The 17,501-nt window shown below is 47.3% G+C and overlaps 1 protein-coding gene across 1 annotated transcript; it reads left to right on the top strand.

Annotated features, from left to right (window-relative positions):
* On the top strand, window positions 1–8,900 carry LOC114774201 (H-2 class I histocompatibility antigen, L-D alpha chain-like). Its single transcript, XM_028966125.1, has 3 exons — window positions 1–137; window positions 8,081–8,257; window positions 8,718–8,900. Exons 1-3 carry the CDS (start codon window positions 74–76, stop codon window positions 8,846–8,848), a joined length of 372 nt encoding a protein of 123 aa, XP_028821958.1. The 5' UTR covers window positions 1–73; the 3' UTR covers window positions 8,849–8,900.
* Window positions 8,901–17,501: the final 8,601 nt, after the last annotated feature.

Below are 17,501 nucleotides of genomic sequence, written 5' to 3' on the forward strand. Positions count from 1 at the left end.
CTATCTTCTTCCCAGATTTTGGTCCAGCGTCTGTGACCCGTGAGGATCTGATCATTCCAGGGCGATGTGAGAAATGAAAATCTTGGTCATTCTCATCTGTCCCCTTCTGGTCCTAAAAATCAATCTTGCATCAGGAGGTTTGTGTTTTTATATATGGTTCAACATTCATATATACATGTCTCTCTCTTTCTCTCTGTGGAGTTTTGTGGATATTTGGTTAACCTTTTATGCTCTTGTGAGTGGGCGACACACTCTGGTCTTTGATCTAAAATAAAGTGGAGAACAGTTTAGATATGTGTGGGTGGGAGGGACTGTTGGTGTTGCTTGGTATGGGTGGTGGACTAATGTTCCTTCAGGGGTTTCTTGACAACTCAGTTCACATCTCGTCCTTGTCTGGGCCTGTCTTAAATATAATTCCTCTGTTTCATGTGGCCTGTTGGCTGCTCACTGTATGACTGCAGCTCATAGTTTATCATCATATAACAATAACAAAAATGTAAACATTATTATTTATAAGAACTTCATTTGAACCGCGCTAGTATGTGAAACCTCGGCCATATGGGAGGAGCTGCAGTGACAAACCTGGGTTTGTGTTTATATAAATGATACACAGCAAGTACAGCACATGGTGACCTCTGCTTTTAACCCATCACCCTTAGTGAAAGGCACCCGGGGAGCAGTGTGTGTGGGGATGGACTTTGCTCATGGGAACTTCAATGGCATTTTGGCAGGATTTTAACCTCCAAATAAACTTCACACGCTTTGAACTAAGCAGTACTTTTATGTTTGCTAAGCCTAAATTTGGTAGGTGGTAGTAGTCTAGTGGGTAAGACACTCGCCTATGAACCAGAAGACCCAGGCTCAAATCCTGTGTCCCTGTGCAAGACACTTAACCCAAACCCAAAAACTTAACCCTGTAACTACTGATTGTAAGTTGCTCTGGATAAGGCCATCTGATAAATGCTGTAAATGTAAATGTCAGTTGTTGTTAAAATTACTGGCAAAAAATACATTTACATTTACATTTACGGTATTTGGCAGACGCCCTTAACCAGAGCGACTTACAACGTGCTTAAGTTACCATCGATGAAGAGATCAATTCTGGTTCACTAGGACCCCAACTATGAATACATTTATTTTATTCACTCTGTTGTAGATTCTGTACACAAGTTCGACAACAAGAAAATTACAATTTAATTTAAATATTCTATAAAGAGGAATTTATGTACATATAAGGAATATTTTGCATGTGTGTTATTTTGTGAATTTTTTTTATGTTCTTTTAATACTGTATATTGTAGAGAGGGGTGCAGAAAGACGCGATGTGTGACACGATGTTCTGACGCGACCTTGCTTTTTGTACAGAATACACTTTGCACAGAAAATCTCTTGGGTTTCAGCTCATCATTTGTGGTTCAAGAAACGAAATCAAAAAGTAACACAACGCAGAAGAAGAACCGCTACACTATGATGACTTTCACCTTGATATTTTAGCGCGGATGTATACCTAGCCGAATTGCACTGTAGGGGGCGAGAACGAGTCTTCGAACTGTGAAATAACCACATCAAACGTGACGTGGTAACATGGATTTAACTGAATAAACAGTTGGTAAACACAAGTACATCTTATTGAACATAATTTATTTTCATCACCAATTATCATAGTAGAACAGCTTTCTCAAGCAGTTTGTGATGCATTTTGGAAACAGTCATTATTTGGGTAGCACACATATTCTGAATGCCTTAGGCAGAATTCAAATGAGCCATTTTAATATAGATTAATGTAGATTAATCTAAAATATAGATTAATCTAGATTAATTTACATTACTCTAGATTAATTCCAAGATTACAGTGAGATTAATCTAGATTAAGAAAATTAATCTATGCCCACCTCTAATATATATATATATATTAAATGCTCTTGGTCTGTGTTCAAGGAAAATAAAAGGACACCACGCAAGTTATAACAAGAACAATATCATCATCTTAATACATCATATAATATCATTTAGCCTCCTTTTTTTTATTGTTTTACTTTGGGTCAATATATCTTCCAGTGAGCTTCACACAGGCAAATCAAGGTTTTTTTTTTACACGGCTGCACTACAATCAACAATGAGAAAAGAAAAAAAATTCACTGTATGTTTGGGGAGAGTGTGGCGTGTGGAATATGCAGGGAGTGTATGTGGGTATCAGTGTGTGCCCTCCTCTGTGTCCACGTCTCTCGCCACTGTAAACGCCAAATCCTCTACTTCTGTGTTTGTCAGGGCATTCTCTCACCCAATGTCCGCTTTGGCCACAGGTGAAGCACACATCACATTGTTTCTTGCTCTGCTGGCGGGCTGTGCTGCGATGTGGAGTGAGTTTATTTTTTTTCCTTGACCCTTGCTTCAACCTGTCTGGCCTGGGTGTGGCGCAGAACGTCAGTGAGATGCACTGAAGCATCTGCCCAGGGTCTGTAGCAGGACTCGAGCCATTTCAGTGGATGTCGGTGTGAATTCTCTGATGAAATCATTCACGCCTCTGGACAGGGCTGCACCCCCTCGATCTGCATTTGGGAGGTGCTTAGAAGAGTTCAGAAGATCTTCAGTCGTCCATGGGGAGGGTTGAAGTTGAGGGTCCTGATTGTCTAGATGATGGTGAGGAATTCAACTCATAAGTGGCGCCTGAACGAGTCTTGGGAGGAGAGAATAGGTCAGCTGCTCTGATGGTGGATTTCTCCTGTGGAGTTGAAGCAGTGACGTCATCGTGCTGTGGTGGTTTCTGTTGTTCCTGTAGCGGTTGCTCCAGCAGGGGTCATGAGGATTTTTTTAGGGCAGAAGGGTGGAGCTTCAGATTCCGGTCGGCCTGCAGGCCCAAGAGTTCTGCAAAAGGGGATTCAATGACACAGGAGCAGAGGCAAACAGTGCAGCCGTTGGGAAATCTCCCTTCTTAAATAAAATAAAATAAAACAAAACCCACAAAAAAGAACCCAAAGTGCACATACAACTGTACAAAATTCATTTTAAATTGCACAGTTTAGGTGTTATATATATTTATACTAGTGGTGGGCCATTATCGGCATTAACGTGCTGCATTAACGTGAGACTTTTATCGGGCGATAAAAAAAATAGCGCCGTTAATCTATTCACAAAGTTGGGTTGGGAGCTGGGTCTATACTACGCAAGCTATTGTGCCGGAGTTAAATGGTTACACTAGATTTATAAGTATATTTCTTCTTTCTCGTATCTTTTAGTTTCTTATTTCCTAAAGACTTTTATTTTGTTTTTGAGACCCGTTTCAGGTCTCTTGGACACATGGCGTGAGCTGTGAGAGGTGCGTGGGGTTTGTGTGCAAAAAGTTATTTCTTTCATTTTAATTTATGTACATATTAGAAATATTTTGCATGTGTGTTATTTTGTGAATATTTTTTTTGTTCTTTTAATACTGTATATTGAAGAGAGAGGTGCAGAAAGACGCGATGTGTGACGCGATGTTCTGACGCAACCTTGCTTTTTGTACAGGAATGCAGTATTGTAAATTGTGAATGCTTTATGTTAATGTTCAGTTCTCTTGGACACATGGCGTGAGTTGTGAGAGAGAGGTGCAGAAAGACGCGATGTTCTGACGCTGTCAGGATTGGCCACCGGTGTTGAGCTGCAGTCAAACCTGACAGCGTCAGAACAGCGCTTAAATGACGGATGTTTCCGCCCCTTCCAGGTCTCCGGCATTTTCGTGGACGTTAGTGCACGTATAGTATATGAATGTGTATTTTCAGTTCTGGCAATCGGCACACGCCTACGGGTTTGTTTCAGTTTTTTATTTACGTTAAACTGTTTTCGGCCACCGCGCCATTGTTTCTTTGAGTTTATTGTTTGTTTATGAATAAAACCCCTTCCCAGCATGTCAGACCTCTGCGCTTCCTTCCCCCGTAAGCCCGTAGTCGTGACAGAATGCCGGAGACCCACACAAAAGCGCAGAGGAAAGAAGCAGAGGAGAAGAAATGACGCGAAGGATGCAGCCCGGCGCGGAGAACGCGGACGCCAGGGGAGAGACACGCCGCCCGTTCTGGTGGAGCGTTTTCTCCCCGATAAGCCGTGGTACGCGCCGCCGCGTGATGACGTCACACCCGGGAGAATCCGCGAAACCCGGAAGTGGCAACGTCAGCGGGTGAGGGGGCGGAGCGAAGACGTTGGCGTCGGCAGCAGCGAGGAAGTGACGTGGGCAGCGAGCGCAGAGGACGCGAACCCCACGATCTTCGGCATGTGGAGCCAGGAACTCTGCGCTCTGCTGGCAAGGCTCCCCGTGGACTGGGACGACATGGACGACGACTACGACGAGAGCACGGGAGACGCGAGTTGGCCTGATCGTCGAGAGGTCCGTGGGGAACCACGTCACTTCCAGGGGGGTAAGCGGCAACAACGGCAGCGTTCCTTCAGCGAGGAGATGGGCAGGCTCCAGCCCGAATGGCCAGAGTACTGCCCATGGGAGCTGATCATGCCATGGGTCCAGGATGTCCGCAGGTTGGACGACCCTCGGAGTCACTGGTGGGAGGACACAGATGCCGAAAGCGATGATGACGTGGATTTTCGGTGGGCGGTCATTGCAGTGATGGCTTCCGCTCAACGTGCGCGTCCGAGATCATCGTGGCGTCCGTGATTACTCCCGTGACTTCTGGGGGTACGAGGTTGACGCGGACGACGACCAGGATGACGCCGTTTGGGCGGTCGGTGCCGGGATGGCTCCGCCCATCGTGCCCGTCCAGGATCGTCACGAGGTCCATGGAGACCCACGTCCCTCCCAGCAGTGTGAGGAAAGCTGGTGGAAGAGGGCGACGGGAGGTCGCCAGCCAGCAACTGCGCTGCCGGGACTGCCTCGCAGGGAATCCTCCATTCCTGCTCCAGTCGCCGACCCGCCTTTCCTCTGCCCGGACGTTCCCCAGCGAAATGGCAGAGCAGCACCAGCGCCCACACCTGCTGGAGAAGATGTCCACCCCCCTCCACGCCACACACCTACCACCATCTCCACCAACGAGCCCAGCCCCATGTGGGACAGCCCAATGGTCCTGGGACCCTTCAGACGGGCAGCAGACACTGATGAGACCACCATCATCCTCGCGTGTCTGCTTGGGTCAGCATGGGGCTGGTGCGCAGCCCTCTGGCAGCAGGGAGAGACCGACAGAAGGAGTTTTCGGGACTTCCAGCAGAGACTGAGGGCGGAGTTTGATCGGCCTGAGCCAGGGATCGAACTCTGCCCCTCCACCACATCCACCCCTAAGTCTAGCCGGGGGGGGGTGCTCCCCCAAAGAATTTTTTTGGGGGGTGCAGTTCGGGTTGGGGGCTCCTTCTGAGGGGAGGGTAGGTGGGGAAGCGATTGAGCTGGGTCCTCCAGTAGACGGTGAGGAGGGCGGGCCAGGCATGGGCCATAGAGCCCCAGGGTAGGCATGAGGACCCAGCTGGGGCAGGCAGGAAGGGCCGTGCAGCGAGAGGGGCTGCATAGTCCCAGAAGGCACCAGCCTGGGGTGCCTGGAACAGTCGTCGGAGGCTCTGGGACAATCTCCCTGCGCGGTGCAGGGGGTGACACAAGACGTGTCAGAGGGGACGTGTGGAGACAGGGCCCACACGTACCCAGATGGATCGGCCCTGATTATTGTGTGCAGGTACGAGAGTCCGGGGCCGCCAAGCGGGACCACGCCGGGGAGCCAAGCCGAGGGTCCGGGGCCGCCACGCCTGACCACGCCGGGGAGCCAGGCCGAGGGACCGGGGCCGCCACGCCTGACCACGCCGGGGAGCCAGGCCGAGGGACCGGGGCCGCCACGCCTGACCACGCCGGGGAGCCAGGCCGAGGGACCGGGGCCGCCACGCCTGACCACGCCGGGGAGCCAGGCCGAGGGACCGGGGCCGCCACGCCTGACCACGCTGGGGAGCCAGCCCGAGGGACCGGGGCCGCCACGCCTGACCACGCCGGGGAGCCAGGCCGAGGGACCGGGGCCGCCACGCCTGACCACGCTGGGGAGCCAGCCCGAGGGACCGGGTCCTCCAAGGGGAGGATACAGCAGGGCAGGAGCCCTGTGGTTGCCACCGTCCGCCCCGCCGCCTCCACTGATGGTACTGCTGGGGCTCCGAGGACGTAGCCCTTGGAGGGGGGGCTCTGTCAGGTTTGACTGCAGCTGTGCTCAACACCGGTGGCCAATCCTGACAGCGCTTAAATGCCGGATGTTTCCGCCCCTTCCAGGTCTCCGGCATTTTCGTGGACGTTAGTGCACGTATAGTATGTGAATGTGTATTTTCAGTTCTGGCAATCGCCACACGCCTACGGGTTTGTTTCAGTTCTTTATTTACGTTAAACTGTTTTCGGCCACCGCGCCATTGTTTCTTTGAGTTTATTGTTTGTTTATGAATAAAACCCCTTCCCAACATGTCAGACCTCTGCGCTTAAGCCGGTAGTCGTGACTGACGCGAGCTTGCTTTTTGTACAGAATACACTTTGCACAGAAAATCTCTTGGGTGTCAGCTCATCATTTGTGGTTCAAGAAACGAAATACAAAAGAAGAACCGGTACACTTTCACCTTGATATTTTAGCGTGGATGTATACCTGGCCGAATTGCACTGTAGGGGGCGAGAACGAGTCTTCGAACTGTGAAATTACCACATCAAACGTGACGTGGTAACATGGATGCAGCTATTTAACTGAATAAACAGTTGGTAAACACAAGTACATCTTATTTTCCACTTCCCGCGGTTAAGTCTGTTATGTTCATGTATTTGTTACAGGACAGGACAAACTGCTGTGGAACTAATTGAAATGCAATATGTCATGGAAATAATTACAGTTGCACTTGTTTTTTCAGATGCGTTTATTCTGTAAAGCAGTGGTTTAAAATGAAGAATATTCTTAAAAAATATGAGTTAAATGTTAAAAATGAAGTTAATAGTGCAATGTCAGCACTATTTATTTCTGCAGTTTCAATTGCACTTGTTCTAATAAAACAATAGATTTTAAAAGCATACACGATCGGTGAAAATATATTATTATTCTGCAGTTGAAAAGACTTGAAAGGACTCGAAACTCTAACTGCAGGACTTAGGACTTGACTTGAGACTTATCAGTCTTGACTTTGGACTTGACTCGACACTTGCCAGTCTTGACTTGGCACTTGACTTGGGACTTGAGGGCAAAGACTTGAGACTTACTTGTTACTTGAAAAGCAATGACTTTGTCCCACTTCTGTTGGTTACTGTTGTGTTTCCCTTTTACTGCTCTTAACAGAAATGTTGAATAGTTTTGCAAGTACATAAATGATTTAAAGATATATCATGTCCTGATTGGTTTATCTTAATGCTACATTAGTGGGTAATACCTAGTAGATAACTTGTCATCCACATAGTTCTAAGGTACACACAGTATTGTAGAGTGCACGCACAATAAGCACACCAAACTTTCCAATACACATATACTGTATAATTGCTTGTAATTATTACAAGCAATGACATCAGTACAGGCATAAGTCAGTATATGTACTATGCTTTTACAAAATGGCACACCCCAGATGTTGAGACAAACCATTGTGTGAGTACTTTTACTTAAAAAAATACTTAAAAGTAAATTTAAAAGTAAGTACTTTGGACTTCTACTTAAGTAAGATTGTTGATGTAGCACTTCTACTTTTACTTGAGTACATATTTTGCAGGTTACTTGTACTTTTACTTAAGTACTAAGCATCAGTACTTCCTCCACCACTACATACACACATTATTCTGTCCCGCTGGTGTGTAACCTCCCCTGTAAATGTAACTTTATCTTTTTTGTGAATGTTTGTCTAACTGCTTGGATTCCCTTGTAAAAAGAAGGCCAGTAAAATACGTTCATGTAAACTCTCCACATCTTTACATTATATATAATGCAGTAATTATACAGAATTTATATTTAATATTTAATGACAGATGTATATACATTTTAATTGTCATTTATGTATGTAATGTAATAAACGAGCTATTTACATTAAATACATAATCTCAGAAAGTGACATAACTACAAACAAACATGAAAACTAATTATGATCATAGAGCTTTTTACTGATTAAATTCTCTCTTTCTCAGGAGTTCACACTTTACAGCAGATGTACGACTGTCAGTGGGATGATGAGACTGGAGCTACAGATGGATACAGTCAGTTTGGTTACGATGGAGCAGACTTTACAATACTGGATTTGAAAAACACTGATTGGGTTGCTGCAACATCACAAGCAGAAATCATCAAACAGAAATGGAATGGAGGTGAATCTAAATACTGCAAGACATTCATGGAATTGATAAAGAAGTATATTTGCTATCAGTCTGGAGAGAATGGGATCAGTGTTACAAGTTGTGCCTCTAAACTCTGTAACATAAAGAGTTGGAAGCCATATACTGATGAATTAAAGAAAAATATTCATCAAAAATAAACCAAAAAAAAAAAAGAGAAAGCCTTCTTAAATAGAAAAGTGTACAAAAACCGAATGAGAATTGCTGGTGTGTTCTCCTTGTAAGTCGGATAAAAAAAAGTGTCTGCAAATTAAAGGAAAGTAAAACAAAAAAGATCCACCAGGCAGGAAAGCAGATCTTTTGCTGTTTCTGTTGATAATTGAAAATATCAGCTCTTGATCATTAGTTACCTTTCAGTGACGTTTTGATGCTCCGCAGCCACCAGAGGGCGTCATCCTCCTCTGTTTTAAACACACCTATGTTTGATTTCCAGAACAGGGCGACAGGAGGTCGCCAGCCAGCAACTGCACTGCCTTCCCAGCTCCAGTCGCCGATGCACCTTTCCTTCTGCCCAGACGTTCCCCAACTGAACGGCAGCGCATCACCAGTGCCACCGCATGCTAGAGAAGACGTCCACCACCCCCCACGCCACACGCCCACCACCATCTCCACCGACGAGCCCAACCCCGTGTGGGACAGCCCAATGGTCCCGGGACCCTTCAGTGGGGCAGCAGACACTGTTGAGATCACCACCATCCTCGCGTGTCTGACTGGTTCAGCATGGGGCTGGGGCGCAGCCCTCTGGCAGCAGGGAGAGACCGACAGAAGGAGTTTTCGGGACTCCCTGCAGAGACTGAGGGCGAAGTTTGATCGGCCAGAACCTGAGCCAGGGATCGAACTCTGCCCCTCCACCACATCCAGCGTCAGTCAGGATCCGGGGCAAGAAGACTCAGCACTGGCAGGCAACGAGAAGGTTGTGCCTCCCGAGATCCTGGCTTTGCCCCCTGAGGAGGTCCCGGACACCCGAGAGAGGGAGCCAGACGACCCTCTCTTCTGTTTGTCTGTGTGTGTGTGCGTAGCATTTGTGTCCGTATGTCGCCCCCACTTCCCCTTTTTATGTCCACCAGATGGTGAACCAGCAGCGGAGCCGAACCCCAGGGAGGTAGTTCCTACCCTGACTGCACTGGTCCAGGACGAGGTGGACGAGCCCCAAGGTACCCCTAGCTCCAGCCGGGGGGAGGTGCTCCCCCAAATAATTTTTTGGGGGGGTGCAGTTTGGGTTGAGGGCTCCTCCTGAGGGGTGGGTAGGTGGGGAAGCGACGGAGCTGGGTCCTCCGGTAGCCGATGATGAGGGCGGGCCAGGGGTGGAGCGCTATAGATCCCCCCGGGTAGGCATGAGGACCCAGCTGGGACAGGCAGGAAGAGGGCCTGCTTGTCCCAACGGATGCAGAAGGGGCTAGCCGGATGTTCTGGCAATGCCCCCCCCTTGGCACCAGGGCTGTGCAGCGAGAGGGGCTGCATGGTCCCAGAAGACACCAGCCTGGGGTGCCTGGAATGGTCGCCGGAGGCTCCGGGGCTACCTCCCTGCACGGTGCAGGGAAAGACGCAAGACGCGTCAGAGGGGACGTGCGGAGACAGGGCCCACACGTACCCTTCTCAGCAGACACATGTCATCTTTAATAGCCTCATCTTTAACAGTCTGGAGGCTCCTCCTACAAAAAGGAAAACACAAACAAGACAGAGATGACAGACAGCACATCTCCAAAGGGATGTAGCAGGGTGGTCTGAACTTGTTTTGCACATTATACTGGCTTAAGTAAAAATGTCTAGTGCTCTATTGGATTTATGATTAGTCAGTTTTTACATCACATAATTGAAAGTAACTAGTAACTTTTACTCAAAGTAAAAATTAAATTAATATAATAATATTATTAAAAAATTATATATTTTTTTTACTTTTAGATGGGTTCTTTTAGTTTTATTTGAGTAGAATTTAAGCAAATTAAAGATACTTTTACTTAACTACATTTTTTCAGTACTCCTTCCACCTCTGTTAATATCAAGAATATGGAAAACATGCTCACTTGGCTTTCCATTCAGTTGTCAAGCCATAATCAAGAAATCATAATCAAACTCACTCTTCTGCATTCCGTGCCTTCCTTCCTTGTGTGGCTGTCTGTTCCCCCCCACATATTTGACATGGGAGCAGTCACAAGCATGCAGGCTCGTCACATGATTTCTGGCAACTCGAAACTTCAGTTGCCTGCTAAGTGTGGTTCTCGGAAGAGAAATGAAGGCGTCACCACGGCCCCATTTGTAGCCACCACTCAACATAATATAAAATAACCACAATATATACATCTCAATTAGTTGTCATGAAATTTGTTTGCTTTTATGTTTGACGCATATTGACACTCATTCTATGACAAAAAAGTGTAATTGATTCGAAGTGAAATCATTAGGTGCAGAAGGTCACAGCTGGGAGCAGATCCTTCCCCTATAGAGCTCCGCAGTTGTGGAACAGCTTGCCTGTCAGTGTCCGGGATTCAGACACAGTCTCAGTGTTTAAATCCAATCTCAAAACCTATCTGTTTTCTCTGGCTTTTTGCTAAAGTCCTAGACCCTCATTTCACTTGATTTTGACGCAGTGTCAATTATAAAGTCCAGTTTATCACAGACAAAGTTAAATTCACCAGTTAGGCTGTCCTAGTTAGGGTACCGGGCCACTGTAGCACCAATATACCACTATACCACATATTTCAGTATCGGTCGTACAGCGCAACCGTCTGCCGCTGCTTCTGTTTGTTTTTCTCCGAGACACGGAATCAAGCACCCAGACTACTGGCAGACCCCAGTGAAGAGACAAGCAGATACATCCTGGTTCCTGACAACTGCTTAACAAGGACATACCATGAAACAAACCAGAGGGTCACCACAGCCACCACCATCATTACAACTACAGCTTCAAGGATCTTCAAATGGACCAGTAACATCATTACGGACACGTAATCTAGACCATGACACTGAATACATCCTGGACTTCTCCAACCCTACAACTGTAGGACTATTATATCATATCCAACCCTGCACTGACACCATTTGCAGGCTCACTCTACCCTGGAAGGGGGTCCCTCTCTGTATCACTCCTTCCCAAGGTTTCTTCCTTTCTTTTTTTCTCTCTCCTAGAGTTTTTTTTGTGTGGAGTTTTTCCTTGTGTGCAGAAGGGTCAAGTGTGGGGGGTGTCAACTGTAGGGCCTGTCAAAGCCCATTGAGACATACTGTATGTGATTTTGGGCTATATAAGAAATAAATGTTGTTGTTGTTGTTGAAATCATTACATTTTTTTTTCAACAATATGTTTATTATTCTCTTAACAAAGAAAAAAAGAACCAAAATAACCAAAAAGAGAAAAAAACAAAACAAACAACAACAAAAAACTCTGCTTAGTAACTGACACATGGACATGCAGGTATATACATTAAACAGTCAGTTTTATCACCACTGTAGCAAACATAACATTAAATAACAGGAGTCCCTAGCAATGAACTGCTGACGAGACGATTTAGCATGAAAGGTACCAGAGGGGTTACTGCAGCCAACACCACTGCAATAGCTAAAGCTTCAGGGATCTTCAATTAGACCAGTAGCATTATAATGGACATGCATGGCACACCATTGTTGTGTTTGCAGATATTGCAGAGGCGGTGTTTGAGGAAGGGAAAAGAAACAGGAATTTGAAGTGAAAGAAGAGAAGTAAAAATAAAGACCAGGAACGTGGTTATGAATGTTCGTCTGTCTCCCGTGAGATTTATTTAAGGCACCAACAGAACAAATTGGCGACGAGGATGAGCGCTTCACTACGAGCCCACCGCCCTTTCTGCTTCATGTTGGTGAGCCGCCGATCCCGGTTACAACATGGCGGAGCATCTCAAATTCAAATTTTATTTGTTACATACACAGTCATACACGGTATGATTTGCAGTGAAATGATTTAGCGACGGCTATAGACCACAGTACTGCAAATATTGCAAGTAACAATTAACCAATATGCAAATATTGCAAACATAACCAAATATTACACTTTTATGTCTTTAACATAAAACAAAATATGTGTAACATGTAGGGTGAAGATGTGCAAATGAGTGAAGTCAAAGTGTAAAGTAAAAAGAAAAAAAATTGTCCAAGAGTAAAAAGAGTTACGAGTTTGTGCAATATTCTGGGGGGATTGAGTCCAGAAATGGTTGAAAGTGAAAAAGCTGGAGTGTATTAGAGTGTATGTCCTATGAAGTATTGTGGTTGTTGAGAGCTCGAAAGTGCTTCCATGATTGCAGCAGAGAGAACAGCCCATTGTTGGGGTGGCTGAGGTCCTTCACGATCTTCCTGACCCTGGTCCAGCACCGTTTTCTGTGGGTTGATGTCAGGGAACTTGGTACAGATGATGCGTTCGGCTGATCGAACCACCCTCTGTAGGGCTCGCCTGTCCTGCATGGTGCTGTTCCAAAACCAGCATCAGGATGCTCTCTATGGTGCAGGAGTAGAAGTTCCTTAGCACCTTGGGGGGGCAGTCTGAAGTCTCTCAGGCGTCTGAGGAGGTAGAGACCCTGCGGGGCCTTTTTCAACACGGTGTTGATGTGACAGGACCATGACAGGTTCTGCGTGATATTAACACCGAGGTATTGGAAGCTGTTCACTCTCTCCACTGGGTTCCTGTTGATGACAGGGGTCTGGTAGGTCCTCTCCTGCTTGGTACTAAAGTCCGCTATTAACGCTATTTTGTTTTGTTGACGTTCAGGTGGAGATTGTTCCTCTGCCACCAGCTCTCCAGACTTCCAATCTCCTCCAGGTAGGCCGTCTCGTAGTTGTCCAAGATCAGGCCCACCATGATGGTGTCGTCAGCAAACTTGATGATGGTGGTGGAGTTAGTAGTGGCCACACAGTCATGGGTGTACAGCAGAGGGCTCCAGTTCATCTAGCTAATGACAAAAATTGTCCAGCTACTTCAGTGAAGTGCATTTTGCTGAAGTATGCAGATCCCTCACAAGCGAAGTGAGAGACGTGGTAGTTACGGAACTTTCTGTACTCTGTGTGGATCATGATAAACTTCTGGCTGCAGCAGCTCACAATAAGGATACCTGTACTGTTCATATTGAAGCCCCGCATGGAAATTCGCACGCCCTGGAGCTAATTGTAGATTCTGGAGCTTCTGTATTTATTCTTCCGGAAGTAACGTACAAGCGATATTTTACTGACCGCCAACTCCGCGAACCGCAAGTGAATCTGGTCACTTGTGCCAAACGTGAGCTGTCGGTAGTCGGCTGTTTTCAAGCCTTCGCTGCCTCAGCTGGACGCAGCAAAAGAGTTTCAGCCTCTTTCTACGTCACTAAATCCGGATCATCACTGCTGGGCCTCGACCGGATTAAAACTCCGGATTTCAGCATCACGGGAGGAAAAGTGCAATATGCTGCAGGGGAGAAAGCAAACGCACAACCAGCTACCCGGCAGAAGCCGTCAGTATACGGTGTTGTTCCCGCTCCATCCTGCCAACTTGGGAGTGAAAGGATTCAAACACGAAGTCCAAGTAAATAGCGAAGTTCAACCAGGACGTCAGAAGTGGAGACGTCTACCATCGAGCGTACGTTAAGAAGCGTCAGAGGAGCTTCGGAGGTGACTGCAAGCAGGTTTAATCGAACAAGTGGAATCTTCTGAATGGCCGAGTCCTCTAGTTGTAGTACGAAGACGCAAAGGTGGACTGAGTTTATGCGTGGACCTTCGAGAACCCAATAAGTCCATAATTATGGGTGGCTGTCCACTTCCTCATATGGAGGACTTGTTTTCACAGTTAGAAGGTGCTTCACATTACAGCCAAATGGACTTGAGCTCAGCTTCTCACCAACCACCTTTAGATCCTGAGAGCCGCAAGCTGACTGCTTTTATTACCCATGAGGACATCTTCCAGTTCACAAGGGTCCATTTTGTCCTCTGCACCATCTGCATTCCAGAAAATGATGCAAACAAAACTGAAAGACCTGCCGGGTGTGTAGAACATCTTGGAGGACATCATAGTGAATGGAGATTCAAAAGAAGTGCATGACAGACACTACCCTTGCTCTGTGTGACCCAGAACTCCCCACTCTCATAGAGACAGGTGCTTCTGACTGTGGATCAGGAGATGTTCTAATTCAAGTTCACGCAGGAAATGCTGAACACATCGTGGTCCTCCCCGTGCAGAGAGAAGATCCTCCACTACAGAGAAGGAACCTCAGCCTGCGTACGGGCAGTTAAAAATGGCCAACATACGTGTGGGGCTGCAGGTTCACACCCCAGACTGACCATCAGGTCCTCGCTACTCTTCTCCATACGAGCGGCATGAACAGAGCTGGCATGAGGATTGCAGGTTGGTCAGCCAGGCTGATGTGCAGTTCCGCCCTGGAAACAAGAACGTCATGGCGGACGTTCCTCTCACGTGTCCCTCTTCTCACAGACAGCGCTGTCATGGATGTTGAGCAGGACCTGTTTGGAGAAACAGCTGAAGTGTCCCCTCTTCTTGCTGCTTTGCCGCTGGCTGATTTTAGAGTTGAATCGGACCATCTCAGGCAAGTCATCAGTTCCAGATGGTCCAAAGTCAGAAAGCTTCTTCCCGATTACCTGCAGCCTTACTTCTTCATTCATCATGAAATGGCTGTGGAGATGTCACTGGTCTTCAGAGGTAGACGCCTGGTGGTTCCCAGATCTCTTAGAGAGCGCCTTGTACAGTTAGCACATGAAGGGACCAGGACATTGTCCGCCTCAGGGAGCTGTACTGGTGGCCACGCATGGATGACTTAGTCCACACAGTCCTGTCATCGTGCTCGACCTGCCAGGCCTGTGTCCCTGCCCCATAGCAGCCTGTGGAATTCCCAGGGGGGTCATTCCAGCACATAGTTATGGACACTGTGGGCCCATTCGAACCGGGTACCCATGACTGCGGGTTTTAGGCCGTTACTCCTGCTGATTGTTTCAGTAAATGGTCTGAGGTGGCGTTTACGGCAGTGGCAACAACAACTGCTGTCATTACTTTTCTGTCTTCTGTTTTTGCACGTGAGGGTGACCCTTGTGCCATCACAACTGACAATGGACCACAGTTCACTTCTCATGCCTTCACTTAATTTCTGAGGGAACGGAACATCAAATACAAGCATCTATCCCCCTCAGTCAATCGGCTGCATGGAACGCTTCAATAAAGTGTGAAGGACCGTATTCAGGCAGCACGTGCAGCCCATCTGCCATGGAAATCTGCAGTGACTCAAATGCTTCAGAGTTACCGTTCCACAGTTCATGCAACAACTGGTGTTTCCTCTTTCCAACTTCTGAAAGGTAGGCCAATACGTACGAAGCTCAATGTTCTCCCACCTTCTGCGGATGAAGGGCAGCATGATCAACTGAGAGCGAGAGTTGCCCCGACGGCAGAGTAAAAGTTCCACAGATGCCAGACGAGTGATGAAACCTGCTACTATCCAAGTCAGGGCTTCGTTGCTTGTGCCTGTCAATGTGGGCAAGGGAGAGAGACAATTCTCAGACCCACTGATGCTGAAACTCTTTTGCTCCGTCCAGCGAAGGCAGCAAAGGCTTGTAAACAGCCGATTACTGATAGTGCAACACCAAACCGCTCTAACTGGTTACTTTTAAGCTCCTTTGTTTGAGGGATGGAAAACGATGGAATTCTGCCCAGAGAGGGTAGAGGAATCTGACCGAGCTGCTTCAACAGCAGAGGGCATCTGTCCAACATTACCTGTTCGTAGAGAGAGACACTTACCAACGTGGACAAAGGCCTATGTGATGACATAGATCTAGATGGAGTGAAAAAGACATAAGGGTCTAAGTGGTTCAATGTCATGTTTAATTAAGTTGATTTAAATTGAGTTCTTGAAAGGGTTTCACGACTGTATGTGATCCTTTAAGTTGCACAAGGATTACAAGTTATTTGAGTATCTTAAATGTTAAGTAGTTTCAAGCTTTGATTGCAGAATGAATGGTTATTCTTAAGTAAGGATTTATAAGAGTGTATTAGTTCAGGTTTTGTTAAAAAGAATTACATTCAGTGTAAGTTGATGTATACTGTACTTACAAGGTAGTGGTATCTCTTTGAGTATTTGGGGAGATGTTGTGTTTGCAGACATTGGAACAGAGAACTTTCCAGCCTGTAGGGGGTGTATGAGGAAGGGAAAAGAACAGGGAATTTGAAGTGAAAGAGGAGAAGTAAAAACTAAAGACCAAGAACTTGGTTATGAATGTTCATCTGTCTCCCATGTGATATGTTTAAGACACCAACAGAACAACCATGACACTTTAGTGGAGATGGGCATGCTTTTCTCCAGGGAAGTACCTGTTTATAACATGCCTGTGCATGCACTGACGTGACCTTTATTTTGCAAACTGGTTGTGGTGGTTAGAGCGTAACCAGGTACATTCTTTATTGCTGTGTGTCAGGATTGCCTGCAGCTGGGCTCCACACCGGAATGCAATCCTGACGCCCCATAAATGCCGGAAGTTTTCGCCCGTTCGGGGTCGCTGGCATTTTCGTGAACTCTCTGCACGAACTTGACCTTGTTTAGTTTTATGTGCTTTGAGTTCTGGCAATCGCCACACGCCTACGGGTTTGTTTCAGTTCTTGATTTATGTTAAACTGTTTTTGGCCATCGCGCCATTGTTTATTTGTATTTCTTTGTTTATTGTATAATAAAACCCCCTTCCCAGCATGTCAGACCTCTGCGCTTCCTTCCCCCGTAAGTCCGTAGTCGTGACAGAATGCCAGCGACCCACCAAAAAGCGCAGAGGTAAAAAACAGTGGAGAAGAAACGCCGCGAAGGACGCAGCGCGGCGCGGCGAACGCGGACGCCAGGGGAGAGACGCGCCGCCCGTTCTGGTGGAGCGTTTTCTCCCCGAGAAGCCGTGGTACGCGGCGCCGCGTGATGACGTCACCCCCGGGAAACTCCGCGAAACCCGGAAGCGACAACGTCGGCGGGTGAGTGGGCGGAGCGAGGACGTTGGCGTCGGCAGCAGCGAGGAAGTGACGTGGGCAGCGAGCGCAGAAGATGCGACCCACACGATCTTCGGCATGTCGAGCCAAGAACTCTGCGCTCTGCTGGCAAGGCTCCCCGTGGACTGGGACGACACGGACGACGACGAGAGCACGGGAGACGAGAGTTGGGCTCCGCCCATCGCGCCAGTCTGCGATCGTCGCAAGGTCCGTGGGGACCCCCGTCACTTCCAGGGGGGTGAGAAGCGGCAACAACAACGG

The sequence above is a fragment of the Denticeps clupeoides genome, unplaced genomic scaffold (assembly GCF_900700375.1).
Source record: "Denticeps clupeoides unplaced genomic scaffold, fDenClu1.1, whole genome shotgun sequence".
Classification (NCBI taxonomy): domain Eukaryota; kingdom Metazoa; phylum Chordata; class Actinopteri; order Clupeiformes; family Denticipitidae; genus Denticeps; species Denticeps clupeoides.